Below are 25,360 nucleotides of genomic sequence, written 5' to 3'. Positions count from 1 at the left end.
TCAGCACTGATACAATCTCTCGAACCCATTAAAAAGAAATAAAGCTATAGCTAACTATGCACAGGAATGGATTTGAAAGCGAGAGTTTAATTTTTATATTTTAAAAAGTTGATTGTGTATGAGTGATTAATTACTCAAACAATTTGAATTTAAGCTATGAAAGGAAATATTAGGTACTTAAAGCCTTGTGAACTTGTTTCTACTGGCCGAGATGCCAACGTACACTCTGACTAGACCCCTGCAGGGGTTAGGCTGACTGCCTGTCTCTTGATTGCAGGTCGAAGAGTGCACAGCAAGGGGAGATTTCTTAGGGGGCAGGACTGGAGAGTTGGAGGAGACTTTGGAATTAGCTAACCCATCACTTCATCTTATGGATGAAGATCGGAGATGTGAAGGTTTGCCCAAGGCCACGGGGCCATCCCGGGGCAAGGTAGTTATTCCAGGTCATGAGAGAGTTCTGGGATGGCAAGAATTGATTCACATCTGGCCCTATAGGAACCTTAGACCAGAAAATGAGCCTTGGTCACCACAGCCATAAAATGAGAGTGATCCTTTCGGTCCTGTTACATTGCTGTAAGGACCAAAGGAGAAAACGTGTGATTAGATTGCAACAAACCTTAGTTCACTCACTCTCCTTCTCACAAATCCCCTCCGAGTTCCAGCCTCTTCAGTGGATCTGGGGAAGCTCCTTCTGGCAGCTGGTGGGTGTTAGCTTTGTAAATGGAGAGGGCTACCTTTATCAGAAAATTTAGAGCCTTTACTTATACAAAAAAAGTCCCCTCAAAATTGGATAGTCCAATAGGTGGAGAAGTACTGGTTGTTTAACGTGGAAAGCTTAAATATCAAAAGGTAGAGGAATTGATTTCAACCCTACCCTTGAGGTTCCATGAGCTTCCAAAGGCTCTTATCTAGGGATGGATTCCACTCAGAATTCATTCCATTCATTAAAAATCAATGCATTAAAAAAAAATAAATCTGAACCTTGTTTCTTAGGTACCATGTGACATGATAAGTCAGTTCAACTTCCTCTGAGGTGGGGACACCTGTGTGGAGGTCAGAAAACAGGGATCCTGTCAAGATTCTGTCCCTGTGTAGCTTTGTGACCATGTTCAGGTCCAGCCTTTCTCTGCCCTTGGCATCCTCCACACAAAACTAAGAAAAAGGGATGATGTTATAAATCCACCTACTTTGATGCCACCAATAACTATGCAATTAGGCTTCGGTTACACAGAAACTGGGCAGGGGCAACTCAACTAAATCTGAAAGTTAAACTGGGATATTTATTCCTACAGTCCAACTAGTAGTCTAATCAGTAAAGCTGTTAAACTTGCAATAATATTTCACTGATGTGTACCAGAGCGTTGCAAGTTATAAAATTTCCAATTTAATTTTACTGCATCCCTGAAGCCGTAGTAATTAGAAGACAAACTCACAGGGAAGAAGTTTACAGCTTCAGGGGTGATAATTTTGAACCTGTCCTGCAGGTCACTTCTGTCCTCAAGGTTCCCTGATTTGACAGCTGCGTGTAGACTCAGGATTTTATTGTAATACAGCACTAACTCGTCGTTCATATGATGGGAGCAGATGTAGATGACATTCACATTGACATCTAAAACACAACAGGCACAATGTTAATTACTGGTATAAAGGTAGATGACATTATGAACTCTGGCATCCAATTGATGTGCAGTTTAAAATAAAAAATATATCCATAAGCCATAATGAAGTTAATTTACATTGGTTTTGCACACATTTTAGCAATCTAGGCAGCTTGTTTTTTTTGCACTATAGCATTTCTCTATATGAATAACACCACCAACAACAAAATACACAGTGTTTCCTGTGGAAGGAGGACTGTGAGGTACCTTGGAAATCTACTTTCAAATAATACACAGGGATTCAGCTACACAACTCCCATTAACATCAATGGGAATTTATCCCATTAACTTCAGCAAATTATAAAACACAGCCATTAACTTTAGAAAGCTGATGAAATTGCAATTTCTTACTCTACTTGGACTTGACAGGGCCAATTCAGGGAATGTCTTGTCCAAATAAATGGTCTGATTATGGCCACAGCAATGATTATTTCAAGAAACCAACCTTTCTCTGCTTCATTCCCAGAGAGGAGTATATTACTTAAATCGCACATCTCGTGATTCTTGGTCTAAAGGAAACACCATCTTAATTTAACTGTTCTCTTTCTTAAGATGTGCTTCTTATTATGCACATAGAAAGAAATCCTAATTAAATATCCCATCCAAATGGAATAGTGAGATGAGATTACTCACCCCATGCTGCAGTATATTTTAGGGGGTATGGATGGGAAATGAGCAGCCAATGGAGTTATTCATTCATTCATAAAATAGCTGATGGATATAAATATAAGTAGGGACAAAGTACTTGGCGGGACATGGAGAGGATCCAGCCATCAAAGTGACAGAGATGCTACTCTCCAGGAGCAACCCCTTCATACAAAGAGCTGCAAAACATAGTGGAGGAGCAGGCAGGCCAGGTGTTCAGACAGGTTCCAGGAGGGAGTACTGAAAATGCTTCCTTGGGCAGGGGGGACCCCCACGGATTGTAAGACTCCTCTGTTCATTTTGGCAAAGTACACAGACAATAGGCTGACTAAATTCTGGCTCAGCTTCCCAGGACCCTGGACCCATTATTTAACCATTCTAAACATTTGTTCCTTCATTTGCAAAATAGGAAAGTAAAAACTACCTGAGACATGGAGTTTGGGGGTGTATTAAATGAAAGAATATATATGAAGCACCTGGTGCTGTATCTGGTACATAGTAAGTGCTCGATAAATGGCATAGGTGCATGATCTACTCCATGGCCCACCCTGACCAGGCCAGCCAGCAGTGATCCTTTCACACCTGTGCTCCTTTGGATCAGCCCCTAAGATTAGCATTATGAAGTAGTGTCCTCTGTTGTTCCCTGCTATTGTTTAGAATCTATTAATCTCTCCAGGTTCTTTACATTCAAGGTTTATACTTTTTCCTATATTCCCCCCAGCCCTGATAATAGTGCAAAGTCCATAGATGGGATGACAGATGGATTTGGGAGAATGGAGATATTTGAGAAGTACAACGTCTTAGTCACTTAGTGAGACCCATGGTATTGGGACAAATTTCCCCCTCTGGAGAGGGGGAACTGACCCAGTGCTGGGCTTGAAGTAGTTACTCCATACATGTATTTAAATGGCCCATTTAATTTTGGATTGAAACCAGGGGGCTTAACCACTGAGCCACATCTCCAGCCCTTTTTATGTTTTACTTTGATACAGGGTCTTGCTGAGTTGTTTAAGGCCTTGCTAAATTACTGAGGCTGGCTTTAAATGTGGGATTCTCCTGCCTCAGCCTCCAGAGCCACTGGGATTATAGGAGTGCGCCACTGTGCCTGGATGGCCCATTTAATTTTGAAACCAAGTTGCCACATAAATTTTACAATAAATTAACTGAGGAGACAATAGTTAATAACTTGTATCCAATGGCTGAATAATCAAATTAGGTATCTCAAATCTTTGTTTTGAAGAAGAAATTAGTGTCTTATCAAATTAGTGTATTTTAAAACCAAACTGGTGATTTAAAAATAAAAAGCATTTAAAAAAGGACACAAAATAACTTATAGACTGTGCCAGAAGAAAACCAAATAAGTTTTCTTTGGAAAGAAATTTTGAGGTTACAAATAATAAGAAATCATGCTGCTAATTTCACCTTTCTGGTTCATTTCTGGCAAAGGAATACATATCACTAATTCTAGTATCCAGTATTAATGTGATTTCATCTTGAATCTACCAATGCTCAGCAATGATTGACAGGTAATTATGGAAGGGAGCTGATATGAAGATGAAAGTGCTTTGATGGTTAACCAATAGTCAAAATCAGTTACTCTTTTACTTTATTCATCTAGGAATTTAAAGTCCCATCCACGGGGGTCTACCTAACTGACAATCCTGACTTCACCGTCAGTATCAAAAGTGTGATCAAATCTTTGTTTCCCTTTCATAAGCAGAAAAATCAACACCTTTTCTTAGCAACTAATGGAATAAAAAGAATGATTATTCTTCCTCAAAATTATTACTCAATTTTCTAGTTTCTTCCTATTTTTATTTCCTAACAAAGTACTTTTTCTTTCATTTACTACTTCTAAACACTCTTCTTGAAGCGATTACATGATTGCACTGCTGTATCATGAAGGTAATGTAATAAGACATAAATGCTTCCAAAATGTCCGTATTAGCAAAAATTTTCCATTTCAGGTGGACACAGACTGAATTACTGAACTTGAAGAGAAGCCTAATGTTTTCAAGTCTTTTCTAGTAATGAGAATCTTCTGTAAAGACATCTTTCGGTAAAGAGATGCTTCATTCTATATATAGAAAGATATATAAAAAGCTGAAGAAAAAAATTAATTCAAATAAATGAGAGCAAAGTCTGCCCTCTGGTGCACTTCCGTGCTCTCCATCCAGTCAGATTTTTGGTTGAAATAGTTCAGCACTAACAAATCAATCTCAAATCATTAAATTTTTTTATAATGCTGAAAAACAATATTAGTGCCTAGATAATAGATTAAAGCAATTATATTATTATTATTTTAGGACACTGTAAATTTCTAGTACTGATGTCTTTTTGTCACCAAATGGCATTTATAAAATAATAATGATGCTGAAATATATATGAATCATGTAAAGTATGTCATTCCAGGGAGCCAGCTAAGTTGGTCATTGATAATTTAAAATTTTTTTCTTGTTTGGCTTAAATAAGGGCCAAAGCAATTATATTTTAACGAAACAAAGATGTTCTTATCTGATAACTAATAAAGATCTAATTTTTGTTTAGTCCTAATACTTTGGCCAGTTTCTCCTTAACCAACTTGCTGTTATTGCTTAGGCTTTGCAATCTATATATTTTTAAGCTTACCTTGAACTCTGGCCTTGACCAGTGTCAATCAAAGTCACCAGATTCATGCATTCTTCTCTCTTGGACCCAAGTAGGTGACTGAGAACTGACCAAACCAATATCAGGACTTGACTTTACAAAGATGTAGCCATCACTTAATCAAGGTCTGTGTTTCTAAGAATTCCCTTCACTGGGCATTTCATTTTTAAAAATAATTAAATGCTCTATATTTACAGAAAAGCTTCTTTAAAAATCTATTTTCATTTCTCTGTTATTTTTATGATGACAACACAATGCTTCATTTCTAATACCATCTTCCAGTGATTCCTCAGCTAATCTCTTAGGCAATATTGTCACAAATATACAATTTTGGTCTCATACACTTGCAAGGATTTAGTAAACCAAGAAGATTTTTGTGTATAGAAGAGAAATTCTCAACCAAACCTACAGGAAAAAATATTTAGAAAACTGCCCAAGTAATTGATTAAAATGCTTATTTTTATTCAAGTTGATCTCACTGTGGATGTTACTTAAAATGAAACATTCAATTGTCCTACAAGTGGCTTAAAAACCTAAGCTTTTTCCTTGTAGAAGAAAAAATATATAACAATAAGAAGAAACATTGTATCAATATTCACTGACAAACATTGCAAAGAGTCATGTGTTTAAAACTATTTACTGTACCTATGATGTCACACAGCCGCCCCAGTTGCCTGTTCTGCTGTATGTTGAGGTCGGTGACACCTTCTCGCGCCTGCTGGGAATATCCTACAAGGCAAACGAGGTGTCAAAAACAGAAAGAGCAAGTCGATAGAGCAAAATGGCACAAGAGAATTTCAAAATGTCACAGTCCACATTTTGAGGAAAACGTCTTCTCTGCAGCATCTCACTGAAATAAGACAACTCCCAAGAACCAGGTCCTTATTTCTCTGGGGATTAAGCATTATTCTGGGAGATGTGCTAAGCAGCACCTCCTGCAACAGAGAGGTTCCTATTTTCAATACCAACAAAGCTCCTGAGAATCAGGATCACAAAAACACGGAGAAAATTTCTGACCTTCACCATAACTGTTCAAAACTACATGTAAGAACATTATGCTCAGGTTATAGAAATGGTTTCAACTTTTTAACTTGTGAGTCCTGTGTGGCATTTTGAAGATGTATTCCAGAATCATTCTAAACTGACACACAGATTTCAGATAAACCCCTTACTGTATTCAAAGAATTATCATATCAAAGAAATAGGCTTCTGCTCTCAGTAAAAAGAATTTTGAACCCCCAAAGTGCAATAAAATTGAAGACAATGACTTTGTCAGTACTAAGGAAAGTCTTGAAGTTTACCTTCAAGACTTGGAAACAGTAGAAGGAAGACTTTTACAGATTACTACTGTCCAAAAATCTTCCATGAAAACAGCAACACTCTCTGCTGATGTTTCAGGTCTTGGGAGGGTAAGGGGAGTGGATCCTGACAGGAACTTAAAAGACATGCATGCTCACAGGCACTGTCATTATTATATAAAACCAGCAATATAAGGTGTGACTTTTTTAAAAAATAAAACTGCTTTTCACATTTTGAAGAGATGCTTCAATGCCTCCTTGTGGTTAGTGAGCCCAAACACATGTTTCAAGTTCAACTGCTGTAGATGAAGTGGTTTTATAGGCTACAGCTTCAAGATGTGACACTAATTTTTCTTTTCAGCATAAGGAAAACTATAGCAATTCCAGGCAACAGGGCTTCAGACCAAATGAACTCTGATAATTGGCTCTTTGCTTTGATGTCAGTGTTTAAATGCTAGACAACGTCTGGAAAGTAAATGAGCTTACAGTTCATCTAGAAGTCTCTCTTTGCTTTATGTATATGGATTTAAGAATTAAAGAGGCAGAAGGACCAATGGACTGTTGGAATTATTTTAGAAAAAAATTATTAGACTTTCAAATAATTTAGAGAACCATTCCATATGTGAAAACTAATATAGACAGGTCCGATTTCAAGGTTGTCTTTATATGTGACTGCAATATTCTGCATGTGTATAAATCTATCTGTGTTCATATAAATGTTAGAGAGATATATTGTGAATAACGTATATCAAGACTATAAGAAAGTAAGGAAAAATGCCTAAGCAATGGAGTATGATTAGGGCCCGAGGGCCTGAGAGAACACCAGGAGTGCATTTCCTTTTAGAAGTAAAGATAAAAGGCAGTATAAGATGTCTCATTAAGATGATGTCCAATTTAAAATATAAAAGATGTTTGATCACTTTGTAGCTGCATAGGCAGCCCATAGGGAATAAGTCTGTGTTTCATTCAAGTGCTTGATGTCAGTTTTCTGTCAAATTACTTGGTAGCTACGTTACCGCTGATCAAGAAGGCATACAAGATGCCTCTGCAGAATTATGATAGATCTGGTTACCCTCTTAGCCCTACTAACATGCCCATTTTAAAGAATCTCATGTTAACAGCAACACTGATGTAGAGAATTGCATAAAGAAACAGATATGAAAACAACTTGTAAACTGCAAAACGCTGTGTAAGTGTAAGGTATTTTAATATTATGGGGTATGTGCACTCCCAAAGCACACCACAACCATCACAAGGAATTCTGTGACAAGCAGCATGGATGTTCTGTGACAAGACATGCACATGCCATCAGTTCGGCAGAAGTTGAGAGCCAACTGTTTTTGAGATCAGGTTTATTATCATGTTTTGTACATCCACAGGCACATCTATTGACACCCAGGCAAAAAGATCCCCCCATTGTTCTGGCATCAAGCATTGAATATGACAATGACTTAATAGGATGTGTGGCTTTGGGGAGCTCAGCAGACATGCCTGGTAGCAAGGAGACATTGCTTGTAATATAATCTCCAAAGATGTGGCTACTTCAAAAATCAGACTAGGAACACTGGGGGATTTTTTTTTTTTTTTTTTTTGGTACTGGGGGATTAAATGCAGGGGCACTTAACCACTGAACCTCATCCCTCGCCTATTTTTATATTTTATTTAGAGACAGGGCCTCACTGAGTTGCTAAGGACCTTGTTAAATTCCTGAGGCTAGCTTTGAACTCACGATCCTCCTGCCTCAGACTCCCAAGCGCCTGGGATTATAGGCATGCACCATTGTGCTCAGCCACTGGGGGATGCTTGAGATACCATCAACCTCAACCCTGTCCTGCTATAGATGAGGAAACTCGGGGTAAGCGCCTTATCTCTCCAAGATCACATAAGTGTACAAATTATTATGCAGTGTAGCTACTACATATTTAGCTCTTGTTATCAATTTAGTTACATGAAATAAAAGATTAGACTCTCCAAGTGGGCCCAGACAACTCCAGGAGGGAAAAGTGCTTTTGACTCTTCTCACTTTAATTTTCAATGTGTCTTGGTAGGAAGAATAATGGCCATCCCAACATGTTCTTATCCTAATCTTCAGAACTGCGCATGTGGTAGGTTACATGACAAAAGGGAAATAAAATTGTAAATGAAATTAAGTTTGCTAATTGGCTGACCTTAAAACAAGGAGATTATTCTGGATTATCTGGCTGGGCCTGGTGTAATAATAAGGGTCCTGAAAAGTGGAGGAGGAAGGCAGAACAATAGAAAGTTAGAGGGGTGACTTAGAAAGGCACAAGGGTTGCAATGTTGCTGGCCCTAAAGGTAGAGAAAGGGGCTGAGAGTCTTCTTCATGCATTCCTTGGTGAATGGCTTCTACAAGTTAGGAAGGGCAACTATTCTTCCCTAGAGTCTCAGGAAGGAAGGCAGCTCTGCTGACACTTAGATTTCACCCCTCTCGCACATTTGGGTTACAGAGCTGTAAGCTCCTACATGTGTATAGTTGGAAGCCATTAAGTCTGTGGTGTTGTCCATCTTCCCTTGCTTCCATCAAGGACCACCCCTGTCAGATGCCCTGCTTCTCTTTCCACCTATAATGAAAAGGTGAGGGAGGGTCAAAGACCCTGATACCTGATAGGTACTCAGTAACCATTGCTGCTGTTGTGTTTTGATGTTTCTTCCCTAACCTCAGCTGAGCCAAACTCAGAGAGTCTCAGAAAGAACTTCATTTAAACATAGGGAAGGTGTTATCAACGCAAGCACAAAACTACTTGCTGTGCCTTATGCAGAGGATAGGCCCTGGCTGCTCTCAGCTGTGCCCGTTTTCTGAGAAGGTTCTGAGCCTCCCCTCATTGTCAATTTCTGGCACCAGTGGAGACTACACTTTCTTGTTTCATCGTTACACGTCCCCCCGTGTGCTTGTTCACCTGTGTTGCCTCCCTGTCTTCCTGGACCACTCTAGAGTGTAAGCTCCCTGTGCACCTGTGGGTCTGCACAAAGAATCCGCCTCTTATGTTCTCAGCCCTCTTTCCCGTGTGTTCTCTTCATTCCCTTTATTCCATTTAACCCTCTAAAACTGGAGAACTTCTGGTAGATTCAAAGAATGAAAAGCAGGATTTGTAGATTTTTTTCAGGTCCTTATCAGCACAGGAAAACATCACTGGCGGATGGAGCCCCCCCCCCCCCGCCCCTCTCTCTCTCTCTCTCTCTCTCTCTCTTTCACTCTGGAGAGGAACATAGCTTCTTTCCTGATTCCTGTTCTCATCACCTGCAAAATAATCCCCATTTGATAGAACCATTCATCTTTTCTCAAATAAATTTACTTTTTCAAACAAAATGAAGTGGAAACAGTACTCTTCCACTTCACATCAAAGATGGTTATCTGAGCGCTTCCTCTTACAGTGGTTCAATTACTTTTGGTCCTTTCTGAATCGCGAAGGTCCATTGGTGGTGACTGGAAATACCCTCCATCTTCGCCTCCTTTCCCAGGCCCCACTCCCACGGGAACGCCTATCGGGTGAAGCTAACTGCCTCTGCGTCTGGAGGACTAGCTGCTGGCATTGGCTTTTCCTTCACTGCGGCTACAGAAATCCAAGAGCACGAGCAAGGCCACGTTCAGTGACCAGGCCTCGGTGGCACTGGTGTGTGACTCTGTGACAGGCCCCTATTGTCCCAGCAGATCCCGTGTTCTTTAACACTTGGCTCACTACCCTGTGGGGGAGTCCTTTTTCTCTTGTCTCCAAGTCCTAGCCTCACGGTGGTACTCAAGGCAGAGAAGAGGTTAACATCAGACTCCCAAGTACCAAGTGGTTGATCCGCATCTGATCGCCCTGAGCTGGGAAAACATTCTCAAATCAAATAGCCAAATGGATTCCCCTTCGAAAGGGTGAGAACTTTCTCTTGTTCTTTTTGTCAGTGACTGGCTCAACATCGCATGCAACTAAAGCCAGTGATTCTCAAATTGTGTTCTGGGGACCTGGGGAGTATCAAGGTCATTTCAGGGGATCTGCAAAATCAAAACTATTTTCAAGATGATACTAACATGGGCTGGGGTTGTGGCTCAGAGGTAGAGCACTTTCCTAGCATGCATGAGGCACTGGATTCGATCCTCAGCACCATGTAAAAATAAAATAAAGGTATCCTGTCCAACTATAACTAAAAAATAAATATTTAAAATTTTTTTTAGATGTAGTTGGACACGATACCTTTAATTAATTAATTAATTATTTTTTATGTGATGCTGAGGATCAAACCCAGGGTCTTGCACGTGCTAGGCAAGCGCTCTACTGTTAAGCCCCAGCCCCAGCCCCTAAAAAATACATATTTTAAAAAATGATACTGAGATGTTTTTTGCCTTTCAAAGTCTATTCTCTCACAAGTTATAAAACACAAAACATTACCAATATGACTGCAATTCCACATTGCAGCTAATAGTTCTTATTGTGGATTTAGTAGAAAGCCAAAGAAGAATATATACAGTTTCTGAAAAGACTGTAAAATACATAAAATATTCTTCCCTGTTCCAAATACTTATCTCCATAGGGCCAGATTTTTTTTCATATACTTCATCCGAAGAACATACAAAACAGATTGAATATAGAAGCAGTTATGAGACTACAACCACATTGTATAAAGAGATTTGCAAACCTGTCAAATAATGCCATTCTTCTCACTAAACTTGTTTAGGAAAATAATTCTATTTTGTAAAAATGTGTTATTTAGATTAACATTGGCAGTGGGTACATTAGCTAATAAGTACTTTTAAAGTTCCTTTCATTAGTTTCTAATACAGTAAATAACAATAGATAGAATTCACTTAAGCCAATGCTCTTTCAGGTCTTCAGTTACCATTATGAGTTTAATGGGGTTCTGAGACAAGAAAGTTTGAGAATAGTTGAATAAACCTTTTGCTATTTTTATAAGGAAGGAGATTAAGAGATTACATTTTTATTTAGCATATGCAAAATTCATTTCTGTTCATATCCCAATATTAACCCACTTCATGAAAAGACCTTGAACAGGTGTCACTTCACATCCAATTTAATGCTATTTCTCTGTATTATGGTACAATATTAGCTGGGAAAAGATCAGTTGGACATTTTCATATAAAAGGGTCATTGGGCTAAGTGTGATCTAAACAGTGAGTAAGTGTTGATTTGTTGACATGGAAGAATACAAATGTATTTTAATTTTAGTTTGGGCTAGAAAGAAATTTGAAAGTTTAAGTGTACTTTGCTGCTGATCCCCAAGGACCTGGGTATTTCTTGGAAAGGCTTCCTGGGGGATGCTGGCAGCTCAGTTGTCCCAAGGATCTCATGTGGCAACTCCTAACTCAATGAACTCTAGCTGCCAAAATACCTTCGGACGACTGTGAAGACTGGATGAGAGGTCCCAATTGCCCAGGATGGAAGAACAGAACCTATTTAATCTTTGAGTTGTCAACTCAAAAGTGAGAAAGTAGAGAGATGGCAATGTGCTTAGAGGCACACTAGAAACGACTTCAGGTTCATGCTCACAGTCGCAGTCCTCCGCCCCTGTTCACAGAGAGGTGAGTCTCAACTCCTCCTGGGGAAGGGAGTGCAGTTAGGATGCAACTGTCTCATGAGCCTCGGGGCTTTCTCCATTCAGTGTATGGTCAGCTACCCACAAAAGCACATTTCTGTCTTTTCTTACAGGCTTTTGTGACAGTGCAGACCAACAGAAAAATATTTTTCATGAATTTCACAATAACACCATCCACAATTTTTATGGCATGGAATATTCTGGAGACCAATGATCGTGTTAATCCTAAGGAGAATTTACTGAAATAATGCACATGGAGAAAAAATTGAGGATGAATTATGTATATTACTTTTAGCCATTACATTGATTGGCCAATGAAATAAAAGATTATGTAAAGAAGAGAGAAAAAAAATCCCACCTCAATATATCACCTATCTGTATTTTTAAAGGAGGAAGAGAACAGACGTGGTGGTGCCTGCCTACAATCCCTGTGACTAGGGAGACTGAGGCAGGAGGAGTGCAAGTTTGAGGACAACCTCAGCAACTTAGCAAGACCCTGTCTCAAAATAAAAAAGGGCTAGGGATGTAGCAGGGTAGTAAAATGCCCATTTGTTCAATCCCCAGTACTAAAAGGGAGCCAGCGGGAGAGGAAGAGCGATGAGAAGGGAGACTCACCACTGGGATTGAGTTGGCTGACAGTGGCTTCAGATATCTGCTCTCAGCATTGGAGGCCAATTTTTGACACATAAATGACTATATGTTAAAACGTCCCTGAGTTAAAGTATAGCAGTACATATACTTATGATGTGCTATAATAAAAAGCCCAGGGTTAAAATGTGAAGGAAATAACTTGGCCAAAGGCACTGGAAGCAAGTTTAGTTTGCAGTTTTTATTTAGACCTCTGGTCTTTCTAGAGGAATTAGGATTCTTTTTTGCGATTCCTTCTTATTTGATTGATAGATTTTGCTTAAAATAGACCCTAGAATTCTATTTCTGCTATGAACTATGGAATACGATTTTGTTATAATTATATTTCATTAATAAAAATGATAAAAATATGTAATATCCTATTAAGAGATCAACCTATATATTCTGGAAAGAATTTTTTATCAACTTATAAAATTATAAGGCCAATCAGTTCTTTCAAACAATTAGTCAATAACATTCCACTTCTGTGGGTTAAAAATAGCTAAAATATTTGTTACATCTAGGAACCCCTACATGCAATATATAACAGTCAATCAAATTTTATAACAAAGAGGTTACTCTGCAATATGTTCTTTTAATGTTTGTGTTATCAAACTATACATTTAAAAGTACATTATAAATGTTTCATAGTAAAATACGTTACTAAAAGGCCATCTTTTCTGTGATCATGGTTTGAAGAAAGCAATTATTCCTGTGTGTGCAAAACTATATAGCAAATAGCCAAACACCTACAACTGTAATATATTATGTGGTTATCAGTACTTAGCTTTCATTTTAAGGGTTCAAATAAGTTAATGCAGCCCCAATTGGCTGGTGTCCAAGTGTCATTATTTCCAGGGTGATTCTACAGCAAGTTTTCCTATGAAAAGAGAAAAAGACGACAAGGCTACACTTGCTTTAAGTGCCTACCTGAACCCGACAACCCTGCCCACTGATTTTGACTAGTGAATTCGTCTGAACTCTGGAAATAAAATTATTAGATTGAATAGGTTAGTTTCTTTTTGCAGTGTATTTAGAACAAAAATTGACTTCATTTTTCATCCACTTCTATTTTTATGAATTGTGGAAGTAAGTCCTGCGTGCATGAGACAAAGAAGCCATGCTGTGTGTAGCCAAAAACCTCCCTGTGTGGTCTCTGGCGAAGTGGGAAATAAGAAAAAAGAACCCCATATCATTTTTTTATAGTTTAAGAATTCTGTCTGTGCAATATTTATACTAAATTGGATATCCACAAGTCATTTTATAAAACCTAAAGCACAGATTGTAGAAACAAATTCTCTTATGAAAAGGTAGAGCTGTACTTCTAAAATGCTTGATTGAGAAAAATATCTGAGACCATTCTTATATTTTAAAAATACATAAATACATTTTACTTTAAAGTGGGTACTCTGTCATTTACAAACAAAAATTACTGCATTAGGGAAGCCTTCATATTTATTATTTATTTAAAAAAATATATATATATACAATCTAGAAGAAAGCTAGCTTTAATATACAATTTAAAATAATGCTTTCTAATTTTCATTTCTTTGACCAGATTATTTTTTATTACTCAGCTTACATTACCATTACTTTCGAATTTTTGCTTCTTTGGAGACTCCTTTGTATCAGGCTTCTCTGCAGGGCCATTCACATGGGGTTATTTTGAAGAGTCAAAGGGAGTGTGGGAGGAAAGAAGTTTGTGGAAATTGTACCTATACCACAGGAGTGTGCTTATTACCATTGCAAAGTGGGGACCCTGTTTCTGGCTCTAGTTTTGGATCAAGTAAAGAAAGAAAAACAAAATTCCCCATATAATATTAGGTCAGGTCCACAATTAGTTTCAGAAGCAAAGGCTCTTGCACCTTATTCTAAGGACCTGAGTCAGTTAATTGGGTCTGCAATTAGCCTCTCTGGTTGCAATCAATTACAAGTGCAATTTCTGTGTGTGAACTAATTTTGTGTGCAAAAGTAGTCTCACCAAGACAAAAGCCTAAGTTGGAATGAAATTCAGATCTGTCTTAGCTCACTTACATCCTAAGAAGGAACAAATTTCTTCTGTGAGCCATAAAGTGGAGCAAAACTAAAAGGCCCTATGCAACTCAAGTTTTCTTAACTTTTGCACTTGTACATAGCTCTATGCATATGCTCTAGAATTTTGGAAAGTTTGTATTACTTTGTTCCTATTAATATTTTACTAATTTAAAATAATCTTAACATGTTTATGTAGTAGTTTAAATGTTTTTTTCTTTTTCTATTACTGCTTAAATGTCTTTTGTTTCTATGCTACACTTCAATAGACAAACTAAAATATTCACAGATGAACATAAATAAGTTACAACCCAGAAGATCAATTACTGCATTGCTTTACAGGAAAGGCCTTAACAAAGAGCTAATCTGGAGATTCAGTGGTTTTTGCTATTTGTCAAAACTCTTATCAAGTCAGCATAGGAAATTTGGCCTCATCCAGGAAATTTAACAGGCTAGGTAGAAGCCAAGCAAAACAAAACAAACAACTAGACACAAATCCCAAACATTTTGACAGCAGCTCGTGTTTTAAAAGAACTTCCAATGCAAATTTCTGAAATTCCCTGTGTCATTTTGGCACACCTATTTTACCACTGCGTTTCAGAGAACAGCTTTCAAGTTCCCCAATTCATAAATGTAATTAAATAATTACATTAGTGCTAATTAACATGAAACTGCAGATTATTTAAGCGCAAAAAACACTATTCAACTTCTTAATTATTCTTGTTCACACAGCATTTCCTTTTGCTCAGGCGCCCTAGGTGCAAATAAAGCATCCCATCTGCTCGTAATTAGAACTAAATAATTTCAGAGAATGTAGCTTATCATTTTGACTGCACATTTGATTAAAAACAGTGTACAAGCAATATCCTGGCTTATTGGCGTAACTGCCACAACACACACAAGCCCGTGTGCTTCTATCATTAAAGAAGATCGAAAACATTATCCGTATTTCAGGGGGAAAAAAATACAACTTTTTAGTTCATTTCATACAGATGAAAGCGAATTACAGCAAATCACCTCTCCACTGAATAGCAGCCCCCACATAATGACTTTATTTGCTTAATCCCCAAATTAAACGCCGTTTCGAGCGAGGGCCCTGTGTTATTACTCTCATCATGTCGAGAACATTTTCCTGCCGAGACCAATTTGAATAAAACAAGGGGCCTTCCTTGAACTCAATCAAGGAGCCATAATGTGGTGGGTAATAGAGGTTGCTGATAGATTTGCAGGCAAAAGTGTTATACCTAATGATGGGATATGGATAATCGTCCTCCTGGAGGTCCTGATGCGATTCCAGTTGGCTGCCAGATGCTAAAAATCAAGAAGAGCATTGATCAGTGACAGGAAGCTGTAGTGGATTCATCTAGTCAAACTTCAGCTGTTTTTCCACTGTACAGTTAAGCCAGGCATAAATTATATTAATTGATTTAATTACATACTTAAAACATCTTCCCCAATTAATTTAATTAGGTGGCTACATGATGCTACTGGCAGGGGAAGATTAGAGGCAGCTCACTTAATTAACAGAATATGAATGAAAAAAAGAGAAAGCAAACATAAATGAAATTGTGAGCACTAATTAAAAGGCTGTCTGCAAACTTAAATACTTTCTGACAAAGTGGTGACAGCAATGTAGACAAGAGAGGATTTTTTTTTTCCCTAGCAAATTAAAGTGCCAGAAGGTATATATGGGGGGAAAAGGTAATGCAGTTAAAACATCGATTTTCTGACAGAACTACCGTAGCCCAAATGAAGGGACTTTACGTCTATAGAAAAATTGCAGCCGATTTTTGCAGGCGCAAAAGCCAGATTGCCGATTAGGGCTAAAATATGCCGCACGAACAAATATGGGCCTTGTGCATCCTGCGTAGAGGAAAGTAAAAGGCCAGGGAGGCTGAGGAGGAGGGGAGTTGGAGAAGGAAAGGAAAGAGAAAGAGACAACTTATTGCAGTCGTTCAAGCAAGAACTGTTTAGAAAAAGAGGTCTGCCTGAGCAGCTGGCAGCCTCGTGCACCTTGGCTCGCATTCGGAAATTCTCCAGGTGTCTCTGCCGCGATTCCTTCAGGATCTTCTTCACTCGGGTCTTATGGCAACGTAAAAGCCAAGCAAGGGCGATCACACCCGACGCCCACTTCTGCTGTCGGTAAACAAGGAAGTATTTTCTGGCTTTGTAGCATTTCCATGTAGCTTGGATCTTGACAGCAGCTTCTGCCTTCCCATCTTGGCCCTTGAACCTCTGTCCTGGGCGATTTAACAGCATTTGGACGTGAACTGGGTTCTCCAGCAGTGAGAGCAGGTTGTATCGGGTAAGTTTATTATTCAGCTCAAACTCTGGAAGCAGGGCCAGCAAGTTCTTCCCTTTGATTTTGACTTCTGGTATTGCATAGTCCCTGAGAAACTTCTCGATATGTTCCAAGAGAGAAAAAATACTCCCCCAAGCCAAGTTAAAATGCTCTTTGAATGCTATGAAGTCTGGGGCTGTCTTGTCTATGAAGCCATCATAAATACAAAAGTCATAATCCCATGGTAATTTCTGACCTTTAGAAGGTGGGGTGACTTTCATGCCCTGTGGAAAGAAAGTGTTGTCAGAGATGAGGTATACTGTGAGTGATCACCTCACCCGTACAATTGTCACTTACCCCTCAATGGCGGGAAGACACAGATCCTCACACTGACAAATGGTAAACACATTGGACTATGAAAATCTGGCTAGTGTATATCATTAAAACTCATTAACAGAGGAATATGTTAGAGATCACTCACAGATGTTAACATTTTTATAAAATTGCCCAAGGAAAGTGATCTAGAAATATTATGCTTCAGGTTTACTGGAATATGGCCAGCTGACCCCATCCTCCTGGTGAGGTACTTCTTATACAGGCACGCATGGTCTTAGAGAAGTATGTTACTGATCACTTGGTCATAGCTTACCTACCAATTCTAGAAAAACAGGGTGAAGTCTTTCTGTGCAATCCTCAGCATAATTTCAAATATTACCATTAAGAGCTGTTTTTGACTTCCTAACAAATATCATTTTTTTAGCATTTTAGAGTTCTTCTGATATCTTCTCTTAATACCTAGAGGAGATTTCTTTTACAAGAAGCATCATGTTGGATGTTATATATGTTTCTCTTGACAAGGGTTATTTTATTTACGGTCTAGAGCCCTTTTAGGGACATATCTGGGGCTGTCCACAGGTAGATTAGAATCAGAAATCTCATAACAGATGAAACCAAGGAAGCACTTGCTTTCCATTTTGTTCCTATCTGTGTTGAAAATGAAAATTTAAGTCGTGGAAATACATGACTTTTATTTATAAATGTTGTTGAGTGGGGTCTTTTAAGAATGAAATGGCAAATTTTTCTTCTTAATATTCATCTATATTAAGTAAACAATAAATTCTATTTTAAAAATTAAATCAGAAGAGATTTGGTGACAATAGCCATACATAATATCATTTCCAATTGAAAAAAAAAACAAGCAAAGAAAAATTTGTTACCCATTATAAAACCATTTCATTTCAATTATCAAAACCTGTTGCACTAGAAAAATTCCATGGTCTAAATGTTCCACTGGTGGGCTTGGGAGAAGAGGGAGGGAGGATATAGATGTTTCAGGCCCTGAGCTCTTGTCAGGAAGTTAAGTATTTACTGTGATGATGCTTTCTTCTTGCTTTGGGATGCCAGAAATCGATTGCCTTCAATATGTCCATGTTTTTAGATGTATCAGCCTGTCTTTATCAAATTGTAGGATCATATTGCTCTCTGCATTTTGAAGTCTTTTAGTCCCAATTAATTTATTAGTAACTATTATGCCACAGCTCCATGGTGATATGGGTATGTTAGATTGTTCATAGTTTTTCTTTTTTTTTTGTACTGGGGATTGAACCCAGGGGCACTTAATCACAGAGCCCTGAGTCACATCCCCAGCCCTTTAAAAAATATTTTACTTAGAGATAGACTCTTGTTAAGTTGCTTAGGACCATGTTAAGTTGTTGAGGCTGGCTCTGAACTCACAATCCTCCTGCCTCAGCCTCCTAAGCAGCTCACAGTTTGTCTTTACTAAATAAATGTCACTGAAAGTAATTTATAAATACAAGGCAGGAAACTATCCAAGAGAAAAGCAGGCCAAGAGTTATACTTACAATAAAGGCACAGTAAGAAAATATAAGCAATTACAAACAAAACTTCAAATTCTCTTTTTATTCCCTCAGGTACTGGGCTGTGGAATAATTAGACTGTTATCTCAAGTGAAAATACTAAAAAAGCAAGTGTTAAGTCCAAAATGGAAGATATCCTTTAATTTTAGAAGTCAACTTTATATAGCAGTGAGCTTTCTATACTTTTAACTTCAGAGCTACTTTAAGGCCTAAGAGGAAAAGTCTTTTCACTAAGACTCAAGCCCTTTCTGATCTACCCAGGACGCCCACAGAGAACTCAGACTGGTGGATGGAGTAAATTTCTTTGCCTTGGATGCGAGACAGAGTGGACAAGGCCTCCTTCAGCAGACATCAGTGCTGGCAGGGGGAGCTGCAACTCCTGCTAGAGGTCAAGTGGCACAAGTTCCAACAGAATGGCCCGTGGCTACATTTCTGCCTTCCTTCAAGAATGGGCTGGGATGGTGGGAAGATTAGAATTCAGAGAAAAATGACACTGCTTCACTAGTGACAAGACGTGCAAAATAATCACAGATGACACATAGAGAATTGGCTGGCCCCACCAGTCATGTCCTAGATCCATCCCGTCATCGAGACTCCAACACTCCTATAAAAAGGAGAGCTATGGATGGGAGGCTGGAAAGAGGCTCTTGTGTCCTTGGAGGTGTTCAAGTATTTTTGAAATCCTTGTCCTTACAGAGGGTCACGTGGAAGTGGGGTCATCCATGAAAATGGAATAACCTTGGGGAGGGGGGGTAGAGAAGGGAGAGGACTCTCAGATCTTAGCACTTTTCCACAGGCTTTCTAAGGGCTTCGATGCACCTCAGCAGTTGCACTTCAGACCTTCTGAGAGAATAGCCTTTGGGTGGGCAGGGATTGCAGAATTTAACAGGGGCTGCTTTAGAACAAAGGGATTATACCTTCCTACCTTCTTGGATGATATTCCAGCAAAGACCTGCTCTCAGAGGAAACACACTCTTGGACATCAAATAGACCACTCAGGCACTGGGAAGCTATGGCTTTGGAGTCAGCTAAAGCATAACTGTAGTACATCTGTCACCGAGAATGCCACACATGGGAGCACTTTAGACTTAGAGCAAGAAAAGACATGCCTCTCAAGAGAAAGGCTTCCCAAATTAAAGCAGTGCATCAGCAGTGTGAGATCCATCGAGCAGGTGAAGACGGAGCTGCGTCACGGCCCGCTAGGAATAAGAGCCCTGATCAGGGGTCGTGCCATGCTTCAGGTGCCGCTCCTTCTGTGAGTCCTCCTTTATTATTTATCTCCATGAACTTGTCTGGGATTATTTGTTGGGTTTCCTCCTTCCCTCCCTTCTTCTTTTTTTCCTTTCTATCTCTCCTGCTCCATTTCTCTCACCCTTCCTCCTTCCCTTCCTTTTTGTTTCCAATCATTGCAACGTGATATTATGACTCAGTAGCATTTTTTTTCCTTTCAGTAGGGATGGATGTCTCTTGGACATCTGCATCCTCGCCTGGTCCTTCTTGGGACCACAGCCTTATCTTCACCTTTGTGCGCTGTCTGCACTGACTAACTGGCTCACGCGCAGCCCAGACCTGTAGCTGTGGCCTAATTATTAGCAACCTGCTCTAACTGACTGAGTCAACTAGCTGGGAAATGCTCTTCTTCTTTTGCAAAGTGTAATCACTAATTAGGTAACTTTGAGAGTTTCTGGAGCAGTTATTTAGGGAAAATTCAAAATCCACAGCAAAACCAGGACAGAAGGATGATGATCATATGTGTTAGTAAGACCCAATGTGAAGCCAGAAAGACCCAGTAATGCATTTAGAAATATCTACCACAAAAAAAAAAAATCCAGAAAAAAAGAATATATTTCTAAGCTGAATTTCTTCATGAAAATTTTTATTTTGACATATGAGGATGGCATGTGGATATAGGATTAAACTAGATCCCTCAAATGGATATGAGGAAGCTTTCCTAGCAGTAAAGACTCAAGTATTTGGGATCATCCAACATGGCTGTCATCTTTAGAGAATGTCAATCATTCCATTGCCCAGAAGGACAACTAAGAATACTTTTGAATCTAGGAGCCAAATTTCAGTTTCTTAAATATTGCAACATATCCATTAGTAATTATGTAATTGCATTGTATGAAAAAGAGTGAACTCTTCGGCACCCTATGGCTCTAGGGAGAGCTTGGATTTGGTGAATGAATGGTGTATCTCTAAAAGACAAAGTCTTCATTATTCCTCAAAGACCAGGGTGCCATTTATCTGGTCCTATTTAATTTTGGTGAAGATCTGTGAACTTTGTACAGAATAAACATCAAGATTTCAACTGGTTAGTTGTTCAAGAGATATATACAATGTTCAGAGAGAGTAGATGAATTAACCAAGACTCGGAGATTTAGCATAATTACTTAATTCTGAATTTGGAAACACGAGGGATCTTGAAGGTCATTGATTCTGCCTTTTGCTCAATAGATGATTAGGGGCCCAGGAAAATAAGCCATGGGGCGGAGCCCCGACTAACCTCAGTGGAAACCCAAGCTCTGCCACTGTCTGCTACATATGCTTGGATAAGTTCCTGCTGTCTCAGAATCTAAATTTTCTCATCTGGAAAAGGGAGAGGTCCCTGAAGAGTTGCTGTGAGGATTATAACATATGTAAAAGTTTTCACAGTGTCTCATCTCCCGTCAGTGTGATCATTACTACAGATGAGGAAACTGAGGCTCAGGGAGAGCACATGACTTATCCAAGATCATAAAACCAGGTGGTAGATCTTCTTAACTTCTAGGACAGTATTTTTGCTACTTTAAGAAAAAATATCCCATTCCTAAATATCCCCGATCCATCCAGAACTAAAGGAAGAGACCAGATGGAGTGTCCTTGTGCCCTCTCATTACCTTTTCCCAGCCCTGTTTTTGTCCCTTGTGATGCCTATTCTCCCACACCCTACCCTATGCTGTCCCTACTCTCTTGGCCTCAAAGCTCAGAGCCCTGCATGGCCCTTCCTAAGCTGTGCTCTCCTCCCTCCTGCTGCCTCCTACGTCAGAGCCAACCTGACCTGGACCTGCTATTTCTTCTTATTTGCTAGGCTGGAAAGTGAGCTGTTGAACTGACCCCTGTGAATGCACTAATGGACAGAAAATGGTATGGTGGAGGAGTGGGAGATTGAAGCCAGAAAACCTAGAATCTGGCTTGTCACCATCTTCCTCTGTGGCCTTGGGAAGTCACTTCTCCTGTAGGATTTCAGTTTCCATTAGGGAACCACTCAGGGAACTTGTAATATTGACACCCTATGGCTCTCTGACTTAATGTGTCAGCCCATATGCCTGGAGCTAATAAAACCATCAAATCAAAGGCAACTATCTCCAGTGTCATTATTTCCTGCACCATGATAAAGACCTGGGGGATCTCCTCCTTTTCCTTTTATATCATTTCTCACACACACACACAGACACACACACACACACACACACACACACACACACATCAATTCTTTCTAGCAACTTTTAAACCAAAATAGATGACAAATTGCCCCTGCCACCTAACCTGTAAGATTGAAGAGAAAACCTCCAACAATGATGTTCTGGTATTCTGGGATCTACAAGTCAACAAACAGTTCTCAGATTATAAAACTGCCTAAGACTTAAATGACAATTAAAAGCGATAGTCCGAGTCCTTAACCTTCATAAAGAGAATAAAAGGTAAAAATAGAAAACTCACTGAACAGAGACATAAGGAAGAGAATGGAGCATAAAGGCCACTTAGATCAGCAGCAATTTTCTAGGGAAAAATTTCTGCAATTGCTTTGAAAGATATCATTGTTGAAATGAGTCTTCCTGAACTCCGAATCATCCTGGGGAGAAAGATCCCCACCTTTAGATACCCTCTCACGGAACAAAAATACTCAGCAGACCAAATTCTGGTGGAAGATCAAACAAAACAGAATTAGGAAGATATTTTAAATAGATGGAGTCTATTTTCAGTCCAACGTGAAATTTCCTTTTCTAAGGGCACGACTCACTTTATTGCTGCATTGATTTCATCTTTTCTGCTACTCTTCGAATATTCTCTGAGAGAATGTGACACAGTTAAGGACCACTTGGGACAAATATGATGGATGGGTTGAGCCCACTGGGGATGTGTACAGGAAGCCAACAGGATGGGAATCTAAAGCAGCCTGATTCCCAGATCCCTGGGCAAAGGCACATCATCATTTTCTCTGTAGGTGCAGGCAAAAGAGCCAGCCTCAAAAAGGTCCCCTATTACCACCCAGGAAAGCCTGACATTCCAATTTTCTTGAGGAAAAAATGTGTGTACAGCAAGTCTGTTGATCACAGATCACTGAAGAACACTTTCAGAATTTTTATAATTCTTCATTTTGACACATTCTCTATACCTACATAAGTATTCTGCTTTATTTTTCTTCTCTGACTTTACATTAAATGTCCATTTATCATCTTTTTGCAAGAAAAAGAGTCCCAAGAAGTCAAGGATTCAGCTTGCTTTGTTCACTGCTGTGTCCCCAGTGCCTCTTATGCTGCCTGCACATGGTAAAAGGTCAATAATGACTAGTTGAATGAATGAACAAGTGAATGTGGGAATACTAAAACCGAACCTCATAGCCACTAGGACTAGGCTCACAGCACAAAGCTATTCTACGATCATGTGATTTGTTATTTGCAAACCCATAGCTTGAATTTTGGAGCACTGATAGGAAAAAGTTTGGCTACTCAGCGCCAAAAATGTCCACACCTGGCCAAGGAGCTGTATCTCTACAAGGTACCCTAAATACAAAGACTCACAAACAAACATGAAAGATATTCAGGGCAATTTTGTTGACAACATAATAACTGGAAATAATTTATAATAATTTGGCATTTACAATTAAATGTTGAAGGGTATGATAATGTCTAAGAAAATTATGCCATATCTTTAATACAGAATGTGATGTAGCTATTAAAAATGTTTCCATATTTGTTAAATGAAAAAGATAAAGTAAATGTGTCTGGGTTGGGGCTCAGTGGCACAGCGCTTGCCTTGCATATGTGAGGCACTGGGTTTGATCCTCAGCACCACATAAAAATAAATAAACAAAGATATTAAAAAAAGATAACATAAAAAGATCATTTTGTGACTTGCTCATAATTTAACATTTTTTTCTGGTTTTTCATTAATCTATGTAATAAAAATGTGCAGTAGATAATCCTACAAAAACCAGTAAAAATAATCGTATGCTGGGCACAGTGGTGCACACCTGTAATCCCAGCAGTTCTGGAGACTGAGGCAGGAGGATCATGAGTTCAAAACCAGCCTCAGCAATTTAGCGAGGTCCCAAGCAATTTAGTAAGATACTATCTCAAAATAAAAAATAAAAAGGGTTGGGGATGTGGCTCAGTGGTTAAGCTCCTCTGGGTTCAATTCCTGGTACCAAAAAATACTCCTCAAACTCAAAACCAATTTTTATGGTCCTTCTCTTGCAAGAAAAAAAAATTGTTTTTCAAATAAAAATATATAATTAAATTGACTTTGAATATGTGGATTTATGTCAAAAATGCATAGGCGAGGGTGGCAATATCTAGTGAATGACAGAAAATGGAAAATGATTTTAAAATATCCTATACTTTTTCCTTCTGTTTTTGGATTTTTCTTCTATTCTTATTTAAATGAGGCTTCACATGGAAAATGAGTCTAAAAGAGATAAAAATAGTTCTTGAACTCGCTTTTGAACCTCATTTTGTATTTCCAGGTTGCAGAACTCTTTTTTTTTTTTTTTTTTTTTAAAAAAACACACAAAACTAGGAATTAAACCCAGGGGACTCTTTATCACTGAGCCATATCCCTAGTCCTTTTTTTTGTGTGTGTATTTTATTTAGAGACAGGGTCTCACTAAGTTGCTTAGGGCCTCACTAAGTTGCTGAGGCTGACTTTGAACTTGTGATCCTCCTGCTTCAGCCTCCTGAGTTGCTGGGATTACAGGTGAGATGTGTGCAACTGGGCCCAGCATAGAGCTCTTATTCTTGTCAAAGTAAGATCTGCTCTCTAACCCTTTAGACAAGACAAGAAAGAAGACCAGATTGCACTGGGACCACAGAGTCAACCAAGGAGGCATTCTGCAGTCTTTTAGAAGTAGCTTTATCCCCCACCAGGTAGGGCATGTGAGACCAAAACTGCTGAGATACCCTATAGTGGGTTTCAAAGTGTATATATCATCAAGCCTGGAACAGTCTGTTCATACAAAATGTAATTTCACAGCAAACAGGGAGAACCACAGAGCTGCTGTGGGTGTGGGGAGTCTGGAGTCCCCCTGCTGGGAACTTCTCCCTGGGGCTGGTGGGTGAGGATTAAGGAGATGTGGAAGCCCCCTAAACATGAATCTCCTCCTTCCACAGACAGGAGGAAAGGAGGACAGATAGGGGCATGGAATGTTCAATGTCACACAGGTGGCCTGATTAAAATAGTTCAGCTGATTTATGCTTAAAATGAGCACAGTTTTCTAAAGAGAGATCACAAGTATATGCTGAGAAAATATAAAAGAAAGTAACAACATACAAATGATTAGGAGAAATGGGATCCCAAGTTTGAGATTAAAATATTATTACCCAAACCTGTTTCTCTATATCAAAGGAATTCTTATAGCAGAGGTGTGGCTTGGGAAATAGGGTTCTTCTTCAATTTGAATTTTAACTTGAAAACGTTTTGGACGTACAGAGAAGAATATAAAAACTACCACAGATGCTTGTTAATTTTTTCTCTTCTTTGTCA

At 39.0% G+C, this 25,360-nt stretch overlaps 1 protein-coding gene across 1 annotated transcript in view; it reads right to left on the bottom strand.

Moving 5' to 3' along the window:
* Iqch (IQ motif containing H) overlaps positions 1–25,360 on the bottom strand; it is a 124,137-nt gene that overhangs the window by 81,420 nt on the left and 17,357 nt on the right. Inside the window, exons 4-7 of the mRNA XM_076848657.2 lie at positions 16,472–17,023; positions 15,703–15,769; positions 5,595–5,678; positions 1,434–1,609 (exon numbers count right to left, since the gene is read on the bottom strand). Of these exons, the coding sequence (XP_076704772.2) occupies positions 1,434–1,609; positions 5,595–5,678; positions 15,703–15,769; positions 16,472–17,023 (879 nt within the window). The remainder of the gene's footprint in view (positions 1–1,433; positions 1,610–5,594; positions 5,679–15,702; positions 15,770–16,471; positions 17,024–25,360) is intronic.

The sequence above is a fragment of the Callospermophilus lateralis genome, chromosome 3, assembly GCF_048772815.1.
Source record: "Callospermophilus lateralis isolate mCalLat2 chromosome 3, mCalLat2.hap1, whole genome shotgun sequence".
Taxonomy (NCBI): domain Eukaryota; kingdom Metazoa; phylum Chordata; class Mammalia; order Rodentia; family Sciuridae; genus Callospermophilus; species Callospermophilus lateralis.
Note: the sequence above shows the minus strand (reverse complement) of the source record. Positions and strands in the feature narration are given on the sequence as shown.